This window comes from Triticum aestivum, chromosome 3B (assembly GCF_018294505.1).
Source record: "Triticum aestivum cultivar Chinese Spring chromosome 3B, IWGSC CS RefSeq v2.1, whole genome shotgun sequence".
In the NCBI taxonomy this organism is placed as follows: domain Eukaryota; kingdom Viridiplantae; phylum Streptophyta; class Magnoliopsida; order Poales; family Poaceae; genus Triticum; species Triticum aestivum.
This window is the reverse complement of record NC_057801.1, coordinates 153,061,257-153,083,484: the sequence shown is the minus strand read 5'-3', so window position 1 is coordinate 153,083,484 and position 22,228 is coordinate 153,061,257. Positions and strand designations below refer to the sequence as shown.

General features: G+C 49.0%; 2 protein-coding genes across 2 annotated transcripts; both read right to left on the bottom strand.

Moving 5' to 3' along the window:
• Positions 1 to 7,243: 7,243 nt before the first annotated feature.
• Positions 7,244 to 8,471, bottom strand: LOC123065082 (probable carboxylesterase 15). The gene has a single exon (XM_044488450.1). The coding sequence runs from the start codon at positions 8,370 to 8,372 to the stop codon at positions 7,368 to 7,370; it is 1,005 nt and encodes a 334-aa protein (XP_044344385.1). The 5' UTR covers positions 8,373 to 8,471; the 3' UTR covers positions 7,244 to 7,367.
• A 2,027-nt stretch (positions 8,472 to 10,498) lies between these two features.
• On the bottom strand, positions 10,499 to 11,824 carry LOC123065081 (probable carboxylesterase 15). The gene has a single exon (XM_044488449.1). The coding sequence runs from the start codon at positions 11,686 to 11,688 to the stop codon at positions 10,705 to 10,707; it is 984 nt and encodes a 327-aa protein (XP_044344384.1). The 5' UTR covers positions 11,689 to 11,824; the 3' UTR covers positions 10,499 to 10,704.
• Between the last annotated feature and the right edge of the window lie 10,404 nt (positions 11,825 to 22,228).

Genomic DNA, 22,228 nt, shown 5'->3' with positions numbered 1-22,228 from the left:
CATTGCTCAGGCCTTGTGGCCATCAAGCTTCCTGCCGAAGGGCATTGGGAGCTTGTGGATATGCTCCAAGGAGCACGGCGGCACTTCCAATTGTGGAAGATGTCAGCCTGCCATCAAGGTGCAAGAGAAGCCTGGGCTATGGTGAAGACGCGCTATACCAAGCTTGACCCGAACCATATGGCCGAAGTCGGACCGGCAGGGCCAGATGGGCAAGAAATTCCCGTGAGTCTGGTGTATGACCAGGTAGCGTTAGCCGCAAAGTACTCCCAATAGGATTGTAAGCTAGATAGCCTGTTGGATGGTATAGAGGAGGAATATAGTCAGTCCAAGTGACTGTGTAATTCAATGGACATAAGTAGTCCCTAGCCGGATTAAAATCATTTGTCATGGTGGATCTTTTCGCTTCAGCCCCCGGATCCGATAGTTCGGGGTGTATCCGAATACCCGCTCAGTTATACAGAACCGGGGTATGCGTGGAAACCAGGCGTAGGGGTCATAAGTGCTTGAATAGACAAGTACCAACTAGTTATGTTATATTACATGGATAGTAAGAAACATCTTCCAGGGAGAATAGTTCTGTTAGGGGTTCCTTTCCCTGGGTACGCATGCGACGATGCACATGTCTAGACTGCGAACAAGGACGCAGGATACAAAACTTCTGGGGATTTACTTTGTAGTAAACAAAAAACATCTTTTGTTCACCGACCGAATATTCCCTTAAGAACGCTAGCTTTCAGCTTCACCCAGTCCGAGGTACACATCCGGCTGAACCGGCAGTAACAATCGCAGAGGTGCTCCCCTTATGCCCTAGCCGAATTAACAGCAACGTAGGGCATAAACACAAGAGCCAGGCAACCCAGCATGGCCACATCTTAAGTCATATCGATGCATATAATGGTGAAGAAAAGGCACATATGGAAAATGAACGCATATGTGATGGGCAAAAAGCTATTAAAGTAATTATATTTAGCTTCCGTATAGGAAGCCCCCAGGTATTGCTTACACACATAGTGTGGCCGGAGTTATCCGGGCGTCCGCACTGTATTAAGTACTTAGTGTGAAGAGGAAAAAGGTCGAGAAAGGAAAAGGAAGGGAACATAATTAAAAAGGAAGGGTTAAGGAGATGAACACTGAGTTCGGCGCTAGGCGTAGAATCTCCGGAGTTTGGCCGCGTTCCATGGGTTCGGCTCGAGTCTGTTATCGGATGCATTACGTAAGCAGTACGCTCCTCCCGTGAGAACTTTATCAATGACGAAGGGACCCTCCCACTTAGTTTTGAGCTTGTCCTTCTTCTTCTCCGGTAGGCGTAGAACGAGTTCGCCAATATTATAAGTTTTGGCCCGCACTTCTCTGCTTTGGTACCGTCGAGCCTGCTGCTGATAGAATGCGGAACGGGCTTTTGCAACATCGTGCTCCTCGTCCAGGGCATCTAAGTTATCCTGCCGATCTAACTCGGCTTCCTTCTCTTCGTACATGCGTACGCAAGGCAAATCATGTATTATATCGCAGGGTAGTACTGCTTTTGCACCGTACACCATAAAAATGGTGTGTATCCGGTGGTGCGATTCGGCGTGGTCTGCAGCCCCAGAGTACGGAGTCGAGCTCCTCGACCCAGTGCGTGTCCGATTTTGTCAAGGATCGCACTAGTCTGGGTTTGATGCCGCTCATAATGAGACTGTTTGCATGTTCGACTTGGCTGTTTAATTGGGGATGGTAGACAGAGGCGTAATCGAGCTTAATGCCCATGTTGCTGCACCAGGCTTTCACTTCATCGGCTGTGAAGTTTGAGCCATTATCAGTGATGATGCTGTGGGGGACGTCGTATCGGTGTACAACCCCAGATATGAAGTCTATCACTGGTCCGGATTCGGCTGTTTTGACTGGTTTGGCTTCTATCCATTTGGTGAACTAGTCTACCATGACCAATAAGTATTTTTTCTTGTGGTTCCCCCCTTTAGGGGTCCGACCATATCCAGACCCCAGACCGCGAAGGGCCAAGTGATGGGGATTGTTTGGAGAGCGGTAGGGGGCATGTGGCTCTAATTGGCAAAGAGTTGGCAACCGACGCAGTGTTGGACCAGATCTTGTGCGTCTGCTCGGGCTGTAGGCCAATAAAAGCCTGTGCGGAAGGCCTTGCTGACAAGTGCCCGAGCCGCAGCATGGTGTCCGCCGAGTCCGGCATGGATTTCGGCCAAGAGCTGCCGCCCTTTCTCTTCGGATATGCACCTTTGGAGCACTCCGGTCGCACTTTTCTTATAGAGTTCCTCTTCATGGACTTTGTAAGCTTTAGAACGCCACACGATGCAACGTGCTTCATTTTGGTCCTCCAGGAGCTCCTGCCTATTTAGGTAGGCCAAGAAAGGCTCGGTCCACGAGGCGATTACAGCCATGATTTCGTGGGCTGAAGGTGTTATTTCGGTGGTGGAGCCTCCGATTATGTCTGATGGTTCGGAATCTGGGGGTGTGTTCGGATCCAAGCTAGTGTTGCCGGACTCCCCTTCCCATACCACGGATGGTTTCAACAACCTTTCCAGGAATATGTTAGGTGGGAGAGGGTCGCGTTTAGCACCGATGCGAGCGAGGATATCCGCGGCTTGATTGTTTTCTCGAGCCACATGGTGGAATTCGATCCCCTCGAACCAAGTTGAATTTTGAGGACGGCATTATGGTATGCCGCCATTTTTGGATCCTTGGCATCAAAGTCTCTGTTTATTTGTGATATTGCGAGGTTTGAATCCCCGTGCACCTCCAGGCGTTGAATGCCCATAGAGACCACCATTCGAAGACCGTGCAACAGAGCCTCGTATTCGGCTGCGTTGTTGGAGTCTATGTATAATATTTGGAGTACGTATTGGACCATATCTCCGGTGGGAGACGTCAGGACTACACCTGCTCCCAATCCGGCCAGCATTTTAGAGCCGTCGAAGTGCATGATCCAGTTAGAGTATGTGCCGTACTCTTTAGGGAGTTCAGCTTCTGTCCATTCGGCGACAAAGTCAGCTAGTACTTGTGACTTGATGGCCCGCCGTGGCTTGTATGTTATGTTGAACAGAAGGAGCTCGATGGCCCATTTAGCAATTCGGCCCGTAGCATCGCGGTTATTTATTATGTCATTGAGTGGTACTTCGGAGGCCACCGTAATCGAACACTCTTGAAAGCAGTGTCGTAGCTTCCGGGATGCCATGAAGACCGCGTATGCTATCTTTTGATAGTGTGGGTATCGGGATTTGCATGGGGTGAGGACCGTGGATACATAGTATACTGGCTTCTGGAGCGGGAATTTGTATCCGTCAGCCCCTTGTTCGACGATGAGCACTGCGCTTACAACTTGATGTGTTGCAGGTATGTATAATAGCATAGATTCGCCAATATTTGGCACTGTTAGGACTGGATTACTGGATAGTAAGGTCTTTATTTCGTCCAGTCCGGCCGCGGCCGCATCCGTCCACACGAAGTGTTCGGTGCGCCAAAGAAGGCGGTAATGAGGTAATGCCTTTTCTCCTAACCTGGAGATAAAGCGGCTTAAGGCAGCCACGCATCCAGCTAGTTTCTGGATGTGCTTGAGGTCTGTTGGTATAGCCAACTGCGACAGAGCTCGGATTTTTGCCGGATTCGCTTCAATTCCTCTATTGGAAACAATGAAGCCGAGCAGTTTCCCAGAGGGGACGCCGAAAACACATTTTTCCGGGTTCAGCTTGATGTCATATGTTCGGAGGTTATCGAATGTAAGCCTCAAGTCGTCTATTAGGGTTTTGACGTGTCTTGATTTTTTAACCACGTCGTCCACATATGCCTCCACTATTTTGTCGATTTGCTTTTCCAAGCATGTTTGAATCATGCGTTGATAGGTTGCGCCGGCGTTTTTAAGCCCGAAAGGCATAGTGTTGAAGCAGAAAGGACCGTATGGCGTCATGAAAGCCGTTGCAGCTTGATCGGACTTTGCCATCTTTATTTGATGGTATCCAGAGTATGCGTCGAGGAAACACAGCAAGTCATGTCCTATTGTGGCGTCGATGATTTGGTCGATGCGAGGGAGGGGGGAGGGATCCATGGGGCAAGCCTTGTTGAGGTCTTTGAAGTCGACGCATAGGTGCCAGGATTTGTCCTTCTTTGGTACCATTACCAGATTTGCCAGCCAATCCGGATGCTTGATATCTCTGATGAATCCGGCCTCGAGTAGCTTGGCTAGCTCTTCCCCCATGGCCTGCCGTTTGGGCTCTGAAAAATGCCTTAGAGTCTGCTTAACAGGCTTGTATCCTTTTAGTATATTGAGGCTGTGTTCGGCCAGTCTGCGTGGGATGCCCGACATGTCCGAGGGGTGCCAGGCAAAAATGTCACAATTCTCGCGTAAGAAGTCTCGCAGTGCGGCGTCCATTGCGGGGCTCAACTGTGTACCGATGGAAGCTGTCTTCGTGGGGTCCGTTGGATGGACCTGGAATTTGACTATCTCATCTGCGGGTTTAAATGAGGTGGACTTGGGTCGCTTGTCGAGTATCACGTCGTCCCTGTCCATGGTGGCACGCAGCGTTGTTAGTTCTTCGGCTGCTAGGGCTTCGGATAATGCTTCCAGGGCTAGTGATGCGGTTTTGTTTTCGGCGCGAAGTGCGACGTCCGGGTCACTGGCTAGAGTGATGATTCCATTGGGTCCGGGCATTTTAAGCTTCATGTACCCGTAATGGGGTATAGCTTGAAAGCTTGTAAACGCGTCCCGCCCTAGAAGGGCGTGGTATCCACTTCTGAAAGGAGCCACTTGGAATGTTATTTCTTCGGACCTCTAGTTCTCTGGAGTGCCGAATACCACATCGAGTGTGATGTTTCCCGCACACCGTGCTTCCCGACTAGGGATGATTCCCCTGAAGGTTGTGTCGCTTTGCTCAATGCGGCTTTTATCAATTTCCATCTTGTTGAGTGTTCTTCGTAGATCAAGTTTAATCCGCTTCTGCCGTCCATGAGTACTTTAGTGAGCCGAAAGCCGTCTACGATTGGGCTAAGGACCAAAGCGGCTGGTGCTCGGACTGTTTGGAATTGACGTTCATTACTGGCACTGAAAGTTATAGAAGTGTCATTCCACGGATTTATTTTTGCCACGTGGCAGATTTCAACGGAGCTTCGATGAGCTCGCTTGCGCCTATTGTTTGAGGCGAAAGTCTCGAAGATTGTTAGTACCATATTGTTTTCTTTGGCGGGATGTTGATCTGCTTTATGGCTTATAAGAAGATCCTCGCCACTTTTTGCTACCTGCCGGAGAATCCAACATGCTCTAAGGCTATGTGTTGGTGTAGTGTCCGGCGTGCTGTGGAGTTTACATGGCCCATTGAGCCATTCTTCCAATACGGTTCCACGCCCTGGGGTGAGCTTTGGTTTCTTGGTGATTGGATCGGCTGACTTACGAGAGTTTGCCCGTTTAGCTCGGACAAAGGTTTTAGTGAGAGCCGGACTATCCCAAAATTCTGTTTGGGTTTTCCAGGCGCTTTCCATCGCACAGTACTTCTGTACTATGGTTGCCAAGTCAGCAAAGTGTACTATGTCATGGCGACTTATGGCATTAAGGATTCCTTTGTTCGTGCAGTTTTTGCAGAAAAGTGAGACTGCGTCCTCCTCACGACAGTCCTCGACCTTGTTTAACACAAGGAGGAATCTGGCCCAGTAGCGATGTACTGTCTCTTGGGGCTCTTGTCTGTTATGGGAGAGAGGGTTTAAGTACGGGTGGGCGGGTGTAGCTGAATCTGGATTCTCATCCGATCTAACGCCCTGGGGCAGGAGAGCTTCCGGGCTTGACGGCTCGGGATCCGGGGTGCTGCCCAATTTCTCCGGCCCGATACCCGATTCTAAGTCGGGGGTTTGGGTCATGTCTTACCTTGAGCGGGTGTCCGGCTCGGGGAGCTCGGTGATCCCGACATGACTCGTCCTCAAAATAGAGGGGTAATCCGTATGTGGCTCCTCCACTACCGCTATCTCGTGGGTGACCGGCGGGGATTTAATGTCCCTTTGGTCGGGTTTAAGCCCAATCCGGTCATAGTCTGTGGCGACTCCCGAAGCGGCGATGCGATCCAAGAGCTCATTGAGGGAGGAGAGCTCCATTGGATCCATCTGTTCGGCGAGTTCCGAATTGACGCGGAGGCTATGCGTGATGACCCGAGAGGTTATCGTCAGCGCGATAGCCGATGGGGCAGCCATGATGAAGCCGCCTAGTCGGAGAGCTTGGCCTACAGCCAGCGCTCCCCCAGAGGTGATGTTGTCCTTGACAACGAGACGGGCCATCGAGCCTTGCAGCGACGACACAGAGGAACTCTCAATGAAAGCACCAATGTCGGTGTCAAAACCGGCGGATCTAGGGTAGGAGGTCCCGATCTGTGCGTTTTAGGCTAATGGTAACAGGAGGCAAGGGACACAATGTTTACCCAGGTTCGCGCCCTCTCGATGGAGATAAAACCCTACTTCCTGCTTGATTGATATTGATGATATGAGTAGTACAAGAGTTGATCTACCACGAGATCGTAGAGGCTAAACCCTAGAAGATAGCCTATTATGATTGTGATCGTCCCTCTAAGGACCAACCTCTCCGGTTTATATAGACACCGGAGAGGGCTAGGGTTTACATGGAGTCAGTTACAAAGAAGGAAATATAATATCCGGATGGCCAAGCTTGTCTTCCACGCAAAGGAGAGTCCCATCCGGACACGGGACGAAGTCTTGAGTCTTGTATCTTCACGCTCCAATAGTCCGGACAAAGCATATAGTCCGGCTGTCCGGATACCCCCTAATCCAGGACTCCCTCACTGACCCAATAGGAAGATTGAGGAGCCACGAGCCCGCGCCGTCCTTGAGGGCCATGGAAAACCAGTTTGCCATGCCCTTCTCATCGCCGTTGGCCGCCTCGATGCTCAACTCCAGGAACTCCGCAGGGTCAGGATGCCGTTGTAGCGTGGAGGCATGTGAGTCCATTACTAATGCTTATAATCTTCTAAGTCTTCCATTTCTGAAAACTAAAAACCTGACATGTGAGTCCATTACTAATACCACCCTCTTTTTCCTCGTTGAAAAATACTACCATTTCATCGTAAAAGTGGACGGGCGCGACAACGTGCGCCTTCAATGATTTAGTTGTCTGAGACGAATGAGAACCTCACGCTTGATGGCTACTTTCTGTGTTAAAAGAAAAAGACTTAGCAACTGGGTCGTGATTTGATCAAAATCCCAACCATGTACACCTATACATCCAACCAGAAATGAGAATCGAAACAAGATTTATAATTTATTTCTCGACACAGAATTATCAATATAGTACAGTCTCGGACCCTTATCAGAAGTTGAGAACATCGAAACAGTAGAGTAGCATTATTAGGAGATCGCCATTCATCAACACATCAGCGCTCAGCGGGCGTGTCACGTTGGTACACGAACCGTCCGAGGACTCGCATCAGCTCGTCGGCCGCCTCGGCGAACGGCTGAAGGACAGAGAAGCCATGCTGCTGTCCCTCGAACTCGACAAGCTCCACGTCTTTCCCCATGTCCTTGAGCCTCGCCGCGTACCCCAGCACGCGGTCACGGAGCACGTCGCCCAACGGCGCCACGACGAGAGCCGGCGGGAGCTCCACCGGCGCGAGGCTGGGGCTCTCCGGCCCGAACGGGTTGGCCACCGGGTGGTCCCTGGTCGCTCCGACCGGAAGCGACATGTGCCAGAGCTGCTCGCATATCTCCACAGGCAGGGTCACGCCCGTCGGCTGGTCGGCCTCCGACGCCGTGCGCTCGGCGCCGCCGAAGAAGGCGGAGAGGAGTACGTACCCGACGACGCGCACGGGGCTGACTGGGAGCCGCGCCGTGGCGACCTGGACGGTGAGGTGGTGGGCTAGGTTGGCGCCCGCCGACACGCCGGAGATGAAGGTCCGGGCGAAGTCTGCCGACGCCGCGAGCCACGGGTCGCCGCCGGTGCCGAGCTCGGCCTGGCCGCGCAGCCAGGAGAGGAATTGCGCGCCGTCGTCGATGGCCGCCGGGAGGCGGTGCTCGGGGGCGAGGCGGTACTGCACGGACAGCACGACGGCCGGGAGCTCGGCGGCGGCGCGGAGGCAGAACGCGTGGAAGGTCGGCTGCGAGAAGGAGCCGAGGCAGTAGCCGCCGCCGTGGAAGTACACCAGCACCGGGAGCTTGACGCTGCCGGCCACTGACGACGCCGACGCCGGCCTGTAGACGCGGACACGAAGGCCGTGCGCCGCGTGGTACACCACGTCCTTCCATTCCACGCCGGGGACGTCCGGGAGCGGCTCCTTTGGCCCGAGGACGGACTCGTCGCCGCGGACGACGGAGCCGTCGCTGAGGAGCTGGACGATGCCGAGGAGATCCTCCACGACGTGCGGTGCCGTGTCGCCGGCCATGGTGTGAGTGTGATACGGAATTACGGATACGGTCGATGGTTGCCGCCCAGGTCGTCGCGGTTTATGGACGTTGTGTGGCAGACTTTAGTAGAGGCGGGATCCACGTGGTTACTTCTTCCCGTGCACCACTCTGGATCTTGGATCTGTGACAGCTTCGGCCTTCTCGAGGATGACTGGTTCCACACTTCAATGCCGTGGGAAGAAAGATAAACGAGCTCCGGGAAAAAAAATAGACTAGCCGTTGAAAAACGAAAATGCTGGATTACGGATCAGGACGTTTTTTTTTCTAACACAGTACAGACTCACGATGATACATAAGCATATAAACTCATCCCTACGTCTTTTTCATAGTCGATGGAACGTCTACCTGCACTGAACGCACATCACTTGAACTCTGATGGGCAGGGGTTACCATCGCCATCCTAACCATTGAACCACATGCTGGTTCGTATTTGCTCTTAAGTTTTGGTACCGATAATCCTACACCTAGGGAGAAGCTACAAAATTCTAACGTAACCTTTCTAAAAAATTCTCTCCCACCCATCCCATCCCCTCCCCTAAAAATTTCCCAAGATTGCTTAAGATTCAGCTTTGTGTATCACAACTTCCCAAGATTGCTCAAGGTTCAGCCCCAAACGGGGTGGCAGTGCGATTGGTGGTACTGTCGTGATAAATCAATGGGAAGGCATCTGTTTTCTTTGTGCAGCTGCGGTGATGAATCGAAGATTCTTCCAATTATGTTTTTGGCGTGTCTCGGTTGACTCGTTCCAGAAAAATATCTTCTTCTTTTTTTGCATCAACAATATCTTTATTTTGAGGAGTGGATTTTTTTATAAAGAAGGATGACCCCCGGCCTTTGCATTAAGACGGTGCATGCAACTATATTTTGAGTTGTTTACCAAGGCATTACAAAATGCTCCCTCCGTCTCATAATATAGGAGCGTTTTTTACACTAGTGTAGTGTCTCTTATATTATGGGGCGGAGGGAATAATAAATCAGTAAGTCTGAAGCCATCATCTTGGCATCGCTACTCCTATCAAATTGATGAAGGGATGCAGATTGTCGGAATGCATACCCAGACAACACACCAAAACCCAATATCTAAAGTCGGAGGGCCCAACCAAGCTACTAGCCGGGACTAGGCACACACCAGTCCAACAAACTCTCAACGACCCTAAAAAAACCAGTCCAACAAACTCTCAACGACCACTGCATGCGCCCGCTACAGAGGCCGCTGCCACCGTCTTTCATTGATCCATCTTCAAAGCAGGTACTGACGCATCAACCTTGTCATGTTTGCCGTCGACGCCACCACGACGCTAGACAACGCCTCCTTCCTACGCATGTCCATCATCACACATCCGTTGTCGAGGCCCTGATTGCGTCACGCACCCGAGATTCCACATCATAGATGTGTCACATGAAACACCGCTCCACCTTTGGAATCGTCCACTGGTCCTCGAGCCAATGCACACCTCCAAGAATGACGCCTATAAGGGGGGAACGACACAAGAGCGCCGCTGTCATCTGATCAACTGATCTAGGGTTTCCACCGAAGGTGGCGGATAGGGGTCTAGAGCTTCTCCACAGCGATGCTTCAAGAAGTGGAACGACGCAGAGGAATACCGCCATCGCCGGCCTTGGCAACGAGCCGAGAGTTGGGTTTTCTCTCGGATCCGCTCGAGGAACCTGCATCCAGCCTTGTGTGCACGGGACCGCCACCGATCTTCGCACCCACATAGTGAGCGGGCCGCATCGGTGAGATCAGATCTGACCGGAGACCAGACCACGCATGCAGTCCATCCACCAAGCCCTCCACGCCGCCGTCGCCGATCCGAGGTCAGATTTGCCGCCACCGACCATAGCCATGACCGCCCCCTGAAGCAGGGTCAGCCAGGGGGGTGCACCACCCCCACGCTGCGGGAGCGAGGGAGACCCCGCCGCCGATAGCATCCCCCAGCAGCAGGGGGGAGGAAGTAGATCGCGGCCCCAGCGGCTAGGGTTGTTGCCCGCTCGAGTCGCCCGACGCGCGGGGTCAGGAGTGACGCGGATGAGTGGTCAAGTATATGTTGTTATGTGAGGAATCACGGGGATTTTGTTAGAATTGACAATTTTGTACTGTACAAATTTGAAGTAGTTCTTGATCAGAGTATATGACTGAACGTCCATCAAGAAATGAAAGTTGCAAGTAGATTTATTTCTACAAAAGCGAGGCAAACCCAGTGCGGTTCTGCTGCTCGTTGAGAACTGGCATCAAAATGCATCACTAGGTTCAATAACGGGATTTCCATGCAACACGCAAGCATCAGGCAAATCGCAACTCATCACCGCTCAGTTGCCGCTGTAGACGAACCGCTTGATCACCCGCAGCAACTCGTCGGCCGCCTCGCTGAACGGCTGGCGGACGGAGAAGCCATGCTGCTCTCCCTCGAACTGGACAACCTCGACGGCCTTCCCCATGTCCTTCAGCCTCGCCCCGTACCCCAGCACGCGGTCGCGGAGCACGTCGCTCAAAGGCGCCACGACGAGCGCCGGCGGAAGCTCCACCGGCGCGAGGCTCGGGCTCTCCGGCCCGAACGGGTTGGCCAGCGGGTGGTCCATGCTCGCCCCCACCGGCAGCGACATGCGCCAGAGCTGGTCGGCCATGGCGGTCGTCAGGGACACGCCCGCCGGCGGGTCGGCCTCCGTTGCCGTGCGATCGGCCCCGGCGAAGAACGCGGAGAGCAGGATGTACCCGACGATGCGCACCGGGGTGGTGGCGATTTCCCCCGACGCGACCTGGACCGTGACGTGGTGGGCCAGGTTGGCACCCGCCGAGTGGCCGGAGAGGAACGTCCGGGCGAAGTCGGCCGACTCCGCGAGCCACGGGTCGGCGCCGGCGCCAAGCTCGGCCTGGCCGCGCAGCCAGGACAGGAAAGACGCGCCGTCGTCGATGGCCGCTGGGAGGCGGTGCTCGGGGGCGAGGCGGTACTGCACGGACAGCACGACGGCCGAGATCTCGGCTGCGGCGCCGAGGCAGAACGAGTGGAAGTTGGGCTCCGCGAACGAGCCGAGGCAGTAGCCGCCGCCGTGGAAGTACACCAGCACCGGGAGCTTGCTGCCGCCGGCCACCGACGACGCCGGCCTGTACACGCGGACACTAAGGCCGTGCGCCGCGTGGTACAGGACGTCCTTCCACTGCACGCCGGGGACGTCCGGTAACGGCTCGTTTGAACGGAGGACGGCTTCGTCGCCGCGGACGACGGAGCCGTCGCTGAGGAGCTGGACGACGCCGAGGAAGTCCTCCACGACGCGCGGTTCCGTGTCGCCGGGCATGGTGTGTGGCCGTGAAGTGATCGATCGATGCCGTCGAGGCCGTCAGATGAGATCTATAGCAGCAGGCGAGCGTTTCCTGCTTGTTTTGTCGACGGGGACGAAGGATCGGCGAGAGACTTGTTGGGGTGCACGTGTCTAGCGGCTCAGCCACCTACCGCTGTGCTCCGTTCCAAATCCACAATAAATGCACTTCTACGATGCACACTAGGCACTAGGCAGCATACTTCTACCGGTGTGCTTATTATTTCCTTTGAAAAATGCAGTATTTTCGTATATACCAGGAATATTTTTATGCCTTTAATATTATCAAATACATGATTAACATATTTTCCAAATGCACCTTTTGATGTCTAGTTTTTTAATGCATTTTTTACATTATTTTGTGTAGATAAGGAACATTTCTCTAGACATTTAGTATATTTATAAATACATGATTAACATTTTTTAAATACAAATTTTGATATCTTTTTTCTCACACATATTTGAAAATTTTCTCTATACATATAAAACATTTTTCTATACAAGTTTTATATTATAAATTACATTATTAACATTTATCCAAATATATCTTTTGAAGTCTACTTTTTCATGCACATTTTACATTTCTGTATACACCTAAAACTTTTTAATACAAGTTAACATGTCTCAAATAAATGATTAACATTTTTCCAATGACATATTTAAAAAAAATTAAATACATGTTAAACATTTTTAAATAAATGCTGAATTTTTTTAATGCATTTTGAAAAACAATACTAACATTTTTTTATAATGAATATTATTTCAAAAAACATCACTTACACAGTATATTTTAAATACTTGACAATTTTTTGAGTGATATGGAAACTTGTTTTTTACTATGCAAACATGTCTGTAATATTGTATACACATTTCAGAAAAACCTTGTAGAACTTTTTGGAATACGGGGCATTTTTTATTTGTCATTTTCAATCTGCATTTTGAAAAACCTTGTAGATCCTCCTGAAGTTGATGTGTGTCTGCATTTTCAATCTCCTTGTATGTCTGAAGAAAAGCTCTAATGCGGTTAGGGTCTCTAACTGGTTTGACACGGCTACCCACATTGTCGTAGAAGAATTCCAAGTTCATTCCACTCTCATCTTCAAGAATCATATTGTGAAGGATAACACAACATGTCATGATATTTTTCAATGTTTTCTTATCCCAAAAACAAGTAGGACCACGGACAATGGCAAATCTACATTGCAAAACACCGAATGCTCTTTCAATGTCTTTTCGAGCTGCCTCTTGCACCCTTGCAAATTCACACTTTTTTTAGTTTTGGGTTATTTGATGCTCTTGACAAATATGCACCAAGGAGGGTATATACCATCTGCAAGATAGTACCCTTTTATGTATTCATGCCCATTGATAGTGTAGTTGCAAGCTGGAGCATCACCACTAGCAAGCCTAGCAAACAAATGAGACAGTTGCAACACATTGATATCACTGAAAGTGCCCGGCATACCAAAGAAGCAATGCCAAATCCATAAATCCTCAGATGCTACGGCCTCTAGCACAATTGTTGCATCATGAGACTTGCCACAATACATTCCTTGCGATGCCTTCAGGCAAATTTTCTATGTCCAATGCATACAATCAATGCTACGTAGAATGCCAGGCAACCTCTCCTCTCATTAGATGCCATCAATTTCTTTGTGTCATCCTCGTTGGGTGCCCGAAGATACTCAGGACCAAAGACACGGACGATCACTTTTGCAAATCTATGCACGGACTCAATTGTAGTATCTTCATCAATGCGAAGGTACTCATCGGCATAGTCAACTGGAACGCCATATGCAATCACCCGCATAACTGCGAAGATTTTTTGATATGCACTAAATCCCTTTAAGCCCGCATCATTTCTTCTTTGAGTAAAATACCGGCAATTTGCCTCGCAAGCTTGAACAAGTTTCACAAAAAGAGATCGGCGCATTCGATACCTTCTCCGGAAGAGGTGTGGTGGGTATGTAGGATTCTCCGTGAAGTAGTCTTGCATCAACATCTCGTTCCCAAGATGACGATTCCGAGGAATGCAAAGACGCCCGACGGTCGATCCTGGCCTTCTCTTCCGGTTCTGGTCTTCGTGCTCTTTCACGACAAGTGCCATGACTAATGTCTGCTGCCGAAAGTTGGCAATCATGGTCTCAACATCCGTGTCGTCTGAATCGGACGAATCGGTGAGCAAGAACTTCTCGCACGTGCTCAAATCCATCTACATGCACACCAGCGCGTCAATGAACTACATCGCTCGCTCGCAAAGATCACAAAATACACACTAATTGGCGGAGGATGCGGCGGGTGATCCCGCGCGGCGACGAGGGGCGGGTTCGGCGGTGGTCGATCCCCGGCGGCGGCGGCTACGAGGGCGCTCTTCTCGCCGGAGCCGGGGGGATGGTGCAGCATGACGGCGTGGAAGGATAGTGGGTGGCCCCGCGGCGCGTTTCTACCCATAGATTTGGCGGAATCGCCGGCGGCGGAGGGGCGAATACAAAGGTGGGCGACAGAAGAGGACGGGGAAAATGCGCGCGGGCTGAAATGTCCCTCCCGCCAACTACTTCTCTGTGATGCAGGGCACCGCAACCGCGACGGGGAAACCCGCGTATTCGCGGGTTGGGGCCGAGATTTGCCGCGCCCCCTAAAATTTTTTGCGGGCCAGGGCATGATGCGGGGTCTGACCGGGCAGGTTTTTGGGGCCCGACCCGCATTTTGGCGGTTATTTTCCGGGTCGGGGCGGGATGCGGGGTCTGCTAGAGTTGCTCTTATAGTGTCCAATACAAGGTGCACACTAACCTATACATTGGGCAAGCCCATTAGAACCGGTTGGCTGTAATATTTTCCTTTTACTTTCCCTTTTTATTTGTATTTCATTCTTATTTAACTTTGGATATAAAGATTAACTAAATGTTTATGTAATTTCAATTTCTTTAAAAATATTTGTCATGTATAAAAATCACATAGTGAAAACAATATTCACGCATTTTAAAAAATATTTGTGAAATGGAAAAGATATATTCATGAAGTTTTTAAAAAGTGTCCAAGCTTACAAAAAATAGCACATTTGAAAAATCTTCATGTAGTTAAAAAAGTGTTATAGCGTGTCAAAGTTGTCCACATATTTTATGATCTGTTAACACATATTAGAAATGTTTCTGCATATAAAAAAATATCTACATCTTACAAATTAAAAATTATTCTTTTTTTAAATGTCCACGCATGCTTTAGACAAATACATTTGTGTATCATTCGACAAGCTTAGTTATGTATGTATATATGACTAATGTTTCGTACTCTTTGGAGTATGCATTAGGTTTTTTATCAGTTAAAAGAAATTAAAAGGTGAGATGGTGAAAGTGCAACTAATCCCCGGGTGGTTTTGGTAATTCATAACAACATATAGCTCATTGAACTAATATCTATTAAAGTTAAATATTTCATAAAGTTTAATGATTGACATGGCATGGACTAGAGATGTGGACCCCTCAAAATGCTAAAGACAAAGATTGGCAAAAGCTCAAGACTCTTTCATATTCATTTTAGTGATCCAAGATCACATTGAGTCCATAGAAAAAGGCAATACTATTAAAAAGGGGATGAAGTGTTCCTTAATGGTCTACTTGCTCAAAGTGCTTAGTGATATTGCTCCAAAATCCTCAGCCACTTTCTCATTTCCACATATATCCAAAACCCAAAGTCAAACTCGGCCCCATTGATTTGATCTAAACGACGCCATCGAGTTCAGTTGACATTCACTGCCAGAAACCCTAGACGATTCGGTCTCACCGATACAGATCTCGATCTCATCGATATGGCCTTGCAATCTCTCTGTTGCTTGTTGTAATTATTTTGGTTTCACCAAAATATGCAATCGATCCCACCGAGTTTGCTTGACATCCTTTATGTTGCCTTATTGGTTCACTTTGGTCTACATGAGTTAATGTAATCGGTGCCACCGAGTTGATGTTTTCCCTAAGCCCTAGCACATCGATCTCACCGAGTTGGTCATGTCGGTCGCACCAAGGTTCCTAATGTTCACATTTTGAACTAATCGGTCTCATCGAGTTCCTCTATTCGGTCTGACCGAGTTCGGTCAAATGTGTGTAACGGTTGAATTTTGTATGGAGGCTATATATACCCCTCCACCCCCATCTCTATTTGTGAGAGAGCCATCATAACGTTCCTACACTTCCACTACTCATATTTTGAGAGATAACCACCTACTCATTGTTGAGACCAAGACATTTCAATCCAACCACAAGAATCTTGATCTCTAGCCTTCTCCAAGTTGCTTTCCATTCAAATCATCTTTCTACCATAGCAAAAACTGTGAGAAAGAGTTGAGTGTTGGGGAGACTATCATTTGAGCACAAGAGCAAGGAGTTCATCATCAACACACCATCTATTATCTTTTGGAGAGTGGTATCTCCTAGATTGGTTAGGTGTCACTTGGGAGCCTCTGACAAGATTGTGGAGTTGAACCAAGGATTTTGTAAGGGCAAGGAGATAGCCTACTTCGTGAAGATCTATCCGAGTGAGGCAAGTCCTTCGTGGGAAATGGCCATGGTGGGATAGACAAGGTGGCTTATTCGTGGACCCTTCGTGGGTGGAGCCCTCCGTCGACTCGCGCAACTATTACCCTTCGTGGGTTGAAGTCTCCATCAACATGGATGTACTACATCACCATCTATCAGAACCACGCCAAAAATATCCGTGTCTACATTGTGTTTGCCTTCTCCAAACCCTTCCCTTTACCTTCATATGCAATGTTTTACTTTCCGCTACCACACTCTTAGAATTACATGTGTAGGTTGATTGCCTGACTTGTGCTAAGTTGCTAAAATCTGCCAAGACATAAAATTGGGAAAATGTTAGATTTTTATTTGGTCAAGTAGTCTAATCACCCTCCCTCTAGACCTACTTCTGATCCTACAAATGGTATCAGAGCTTTGGTCTCCATTTGCCTTGATTGCCATAGCTTTGGTGATCGTACCCTTGGTTTCACAACCTAGGAGAATATTGTTGGAAATATGCCCTAGAGGCAATAATAAAAGTATTATTATATTTCAATGTTCATGATAAATGTCTTTTATTCATGCTATAACTGTATTATCCGGAAATCGTAATACACGTGTGAATACTTAGACCACAATATGTCCCTGGTGAGCCTCTAGTTGACTAGCTCGTTGTGATCAACAGATAGTCATGGTTTCCTGACTATGGACATTGGATGTCGTTGATAACGGGATCACATCATTAGGAGAATGATGTGATGGACAAGACCCAATCCTAAGCATAGCATAAAAGATCGTGTAGTTCGTTTTGCTAGAGCTTTGCCAATGTCAAGTATCTCTTCCTTCGACCATGAGATCGTGTAACTCCCGGATACCGTAAGAGTGCCTTGGGTGTATCAAACGTCACAACGTAACTGGGTGACTATAAAGGTGCATTACAGGTATCTCCGAAAGTAGCTGTTGGGTTAACACGGATCGAGACTGGGATTTGTCACTCCGTATGACGGAGAGGTATCTCTGGGCCCACTCGGTAATGCATCATCATAATGAGCTCAATGTGACCAAGGTGTTGGACACGGGATCATGCATTATGGTACGAGTAAAGTGACTTGCCGGTAACGAGACTGAACAAGGTATTGGGATACCGACGATCGAGTCTCGGGCAAGTAACGTACCGATTGACAAAGGGAATAGCATACAGGGTTTGATCGAATCCTCGACATAGTGGTTCATCCGATGATAACATCGAGGAGCATGTGGGAGCCATCATGGGTATCCAGATCCCGCTGTTGGTTATTGACCTGAGAGCGTCTCGGTCATGTCTGCATGTCTCCCGAACCCGTAGGGTCTACACACTTAAGGTTCGGTGACGCTAGGGTTATTAGGAAGACTAGTATGTGACTACCGAATGTTGTTTGGAGTTGCGGATGGGATCCTGGACGTCACGAGGAGCTCCGGAAGGGTCCGGAGGTAAAGATTTATATATGGGAAGTTGTCAAACGGACACCCGGAAGTTTCGGGGTCATACCGGTATTGTACCGGGGCCACCGGAAGGGTTCCGGGGGTCCACCGGGAGGGGCCACCCCTCCCGGGGGGCCACATGGGCTGCGTGGGGCAGGGAGCCAGCCCCTGGTGGGCTGGCCGCACCCCCTCCCTTGGGCCCATGCGCCTAGGGTTGAGGGGGGAACCCTAGAGGGGGCGCCCCCTTGGCTTGGGGGGCAAGCCACCCTCTCCCCCTCTCCCCTTGGCTGCCGCACCCCCCCTAGATGGGTTCTAGGGGGCCGGCCCCCTTCTCCCTTCCCCCTATAAATAGAGGGGTGAGGGGAGGGCAGCCGGACCACCCTCCAAGGCGCAGCCCTCCCCTCCCCAACACCTCTCCTCCTCCGTTGTGTGCTTGGCGAAGCCCTGTCGGAGTACTGCCTCTCCACCATCACCACGCCGTCGTGCTGCCGGTGGAGCTGTCTTCCTCAACCTCTCCTTCCCCCTTGCTGGATCAAGAAGGAGGATACCTCTCCCGTCCCGTACGTGTGTTGAACGCGGAGGTGCTGTCCGTTCAGCACTTGGTCATCGGTGATTCGAATCACGTCGAGTACGACTACATCATCACCTTGCAAGCTTCCGCACGCGATCTACAAGTGGTATGTAGATGCAAAATCTCTCCCTTGACTCGTTGCTTAGATGAACTCATAGATGGATCTTGGTGAAACCGTAGGAAAAATTTTAATTTTCTGCAACGTTCCCCAACAGTGGCATCATGAGCTAGGTCTATGCGTAGTTCTCTTTGCACGAGTAGAACACAATTTTGTTGTGGGCGTGGATTTTGTCATCTTACTTGCCTCTACTAGTCTTTTCTTGCTCAACGGTATTGTGGGATGAAGCGGCCCGGACCAACCTTACACGTACGCTTACGTGAGACTGGTTCCAGCGACTGACATGCACTAGTTGCATAAGGTGGCTGGCGGGTGTCTGTCTCTCCCACTTTAGTTGGAGCGGAATCGATGAACAGGGCCCTTATGAAGGGTAAATAGAAGTTGACAAAATCACGTTGTGGTGATTCGTAGGTAAGAAAACGTTCTTGCTAGAACCCAATTGCAGCCACGTAAAAGATGCAACAACAATTAGAGGACGTCTAACTTGTTTTTGCAGCGATTGATCATGTGATGTGATATGGCCAGAAGTTGTGATGAATGATGAATTGTGATGTATGAGATCATGTTCTTTGTAATAGGATTCACGACTTGCATGTCGATGAGTATGACAACCGGCAGGAGCCATAGGAGTTGTCTTTATTTTTTTTTGTATGACCTGCGTGTCATTGAAGAACGCCATGTAAACTACTTTACTTTATTGCTAAACGTTAGTCATAGAAGTAGAAGTAGTCGTTGGCGTGACAACTTCATGAAGACATGATGATGGAGATCATGATGATGGAGATCATGGTGTCAAGCCGGTGACAAGATGATCATGGAGCCCCGAAGATGAAGATCAATGGAGCTATATGATATTGGCCATATCATGTCACAACTATATAATTGCATGTGATGTTTATTATGTATTATGCATCTTGTTTACTTAGGACGACGGTAGTAAATAAGATGATCCCTTATAAAATTTCAAGAAGTGTTCTCCCCTAACTGTGCACCGTTGCTACAGTTCGTCGCTTCTAAGCACCACGTGATGATCGGGTGTGATGGATTCTTACGTTCACATACAACGGGTGTAAGACAGTTTTACACAGCAAAAACACTTAGGGTTAACTTGACGAGCCTAGCATGTGCAGACATGGCCTCGGAACACGGAGACCGAAAGGTCGAACACGAATCGTATGGAAGATACGATCAACATGAGAATGTTCACCGACGATGACTAGTCCGTCTCACGTGATGATCGGACACGGGCTAGTCGACTCGGATCATGTAACACTTAGATGACTAGAGGGATGTCTAATCTAAGTGGGAGTTCATAATTTGATTAGAACTTTATTATCATGAACTTAGTCTAAAACCTTTGCAAATATGTCTTGTAGATCAATGGCCAACGCTAATGTCAACATGAACTTCAACGCGTTCCTAGAGAAAACCAAGCTGAAAGATGATGGCAGCAACTATACGGACTGGGTCCGGAACCTGAGGATCATCCTCATAGCTGCCAGGAAACAATATGTCCTCGAAGGACCGCTAGGTGACGCTCCCGTCCCAGAGAACCAAGACATTATGAATGCTTGGCAGTCTCGTGCTGATGATTACTCCCTCGTTTAATGCGGCATGCTTTACAGCTTAGAACCGGGGCTCCAAAAGCGTTTTGAGCACCACGGAGCATATGAGATGTTCGAAGAGCTGAAACTAGTTTTTCAAGCTCATGCCCGGGTCGAGAGATATGATGTCTCCGACAAGTTCTACAGTTGTAAGATGGAGGAAAACAGTTCTGTCAGTGAGCACATCCTGAAGATGTCTGGGTTGCACAACCGTATGACCCAGCTGAACATTAACCTCCCAGATGAGGCGGTCATTGACAGAATCCTCCAGTCGCTCCCACCAAGCTACAAGAGCTTTGTGATGAACTACAACATGCAGGGGATGGAAAAGACCATTCCTAAAGTGTTCTCGATGCTGAAGTCAGCAGAGGCTGAAATCAAGAAAGAACATCAAGTGTTGATGGTCAATAAGACCACTAAGTTCAAGAAGGGCAAGGGTAAGAAGAACTTCAAGAAGGACGGCAAGGAGGTTGCCGCGCCTGGTAAGCCAGTTACCGAGAAGATGTCAAAGAATGGACCTAAGCCTGAGACTGAGTGCTTTTATTGCAAGGGGAAGGGTCACTGGAAGCGGAACTGCCCCAAATACTTAGCGGATAAGAAGGCCGGCAACACCAAAGGTATATTTGATATACATGTGATTGATGTGTACCTCACCAGTACTCGTAGTAACTCCTGGGTATTTGATACCGGTGCCTTTGCTCATATTTGTAACTCACAGCAGGAGCTGCGGAATAAACGGAGACTGGCGAAGGACGAGGTGACTATGCGCGTCGCGAATGGTTCCAGAGTCGATGTGATCGCCGTCGGCACGCTACCTCTACATTTTCCTACGGGATTAGTTTTGAACCTTAATAATTGTTATTTAGTGCCAGGTTTGAGCATGAACATTGTATCTGGATCTCGTTTAATACGAGATGGCTACTCATTTAAGTCAGAGAATAATGGTTGTTCGATTTATATGAGAGATATGTTTTATGGTCATGCTCCGATGGTCAATGGTTTATTCTTAATGAATCTCGAGCGTAATATTACACATGTTCATAGTGTAGATGCCAAAAGATTTAAAGTTGATAACGATAGTCCCACATACTTGTGGCACTGCCGCCTTGGTCACATTGGTGTCAAGCGCATGAAGAAGCTCCATGCCGATGGACTTTTAGAGTCTCTTGATTATGAATCGTTTGACACATGCGAACCATGCCTCTTGGGCAAAATGACCAAGACTCCGTTCTCCGGAACAATGCAGCGAGCAACCAACTTGTTGGAAATCATACATACCGATGTGTGCGGTCCAATGAGCGTTGAGGCTCGCGGAGGATATCGTTATGTTCTCACTCTCACTGATGACTTGAGTAGATATGGGTATGTCTACTTAATGAAACACAAGTCTGAGACCTTTGAAAAGTTCAAGGAATTTCAGAATGAGGTAGAGAATCAACGTGACCGAAAGATAAAATTCTTACGATCAGATCGTGGAGGAGAATACTTAAGTCACGAATTTGGTACACACTTAAGGAAATGTGGAATCGTTTCACAACTCACGCCGCCTGGAACACCTCAGCGAAACGGTGTGTCCGAACGTCGTAATCGCACTCTATTGGATATGGTGCGGTCTATGATGTCTCTTACCGATTTACCGCTATCATTTTGGGGATACACTCTAGAGACAGCTACATTCACTTTAAATAGGGCACCGTCTAAATCCGTTGAGACGACACCGTATGAATTATGGTTTGGAAAGAAACCTAAGCTGTCGTTTCTAAAAGTTTGGGGATGCGATGCTTATGTCAAGAAACTTCAACCTGAAAAGCTCGAACCCAAGTCGGAAAAATGCGTATTCATAGGATACCCTAAGGAAACTGTCGGGTATACCTTCTACTTAAGATCCGAAGGCAAGATCTTTGTTGCCAAGAACGGATGCTTTCTGGAAAAAGAGTTTCTCTCGAAAGAAGTAAGTGGGAGGAAAGTAAAACTCGATGAAGTACTACCTCTTGAGCGGGAAAGTGGCACAGCGCAGGAAACCGTTCCTGTGATGCCCACACCAACTGAAGAGGAAAACAATGATGATGATCAAGGTACTTCGGATCAAGTTACTACTGAACTTCGTAGGTCCACAAGGACACGTTCCGCACCAGAGTGGTACGGCAACCCTGTCCTGGAAATCATGTTGTTAGACAACAATGAACCTTCGAACTATGAAGAAGCGATGGCGGGCCCGGATTCCAACAAATGGCTTGAAGCCATGAAATCCGAGATA

Bases quoted from the DNA above. Each gene is read 5' to 3' on its own strand.
- LOC123065081 (XM_044488449.1), bottom strand. From the start codon at position 11,688: ATGCCCGGCGACACGGAACCGCGCGTCGTGGAGGACTTCCTCGGCGTC.
- LOC123065082 (XM_044488450.1), bottom strand. From the start codon at position 8,372: ATGGCCGGCGACACGGCACCGCACGTCGTGGAGGATCTCCTCGGCATC.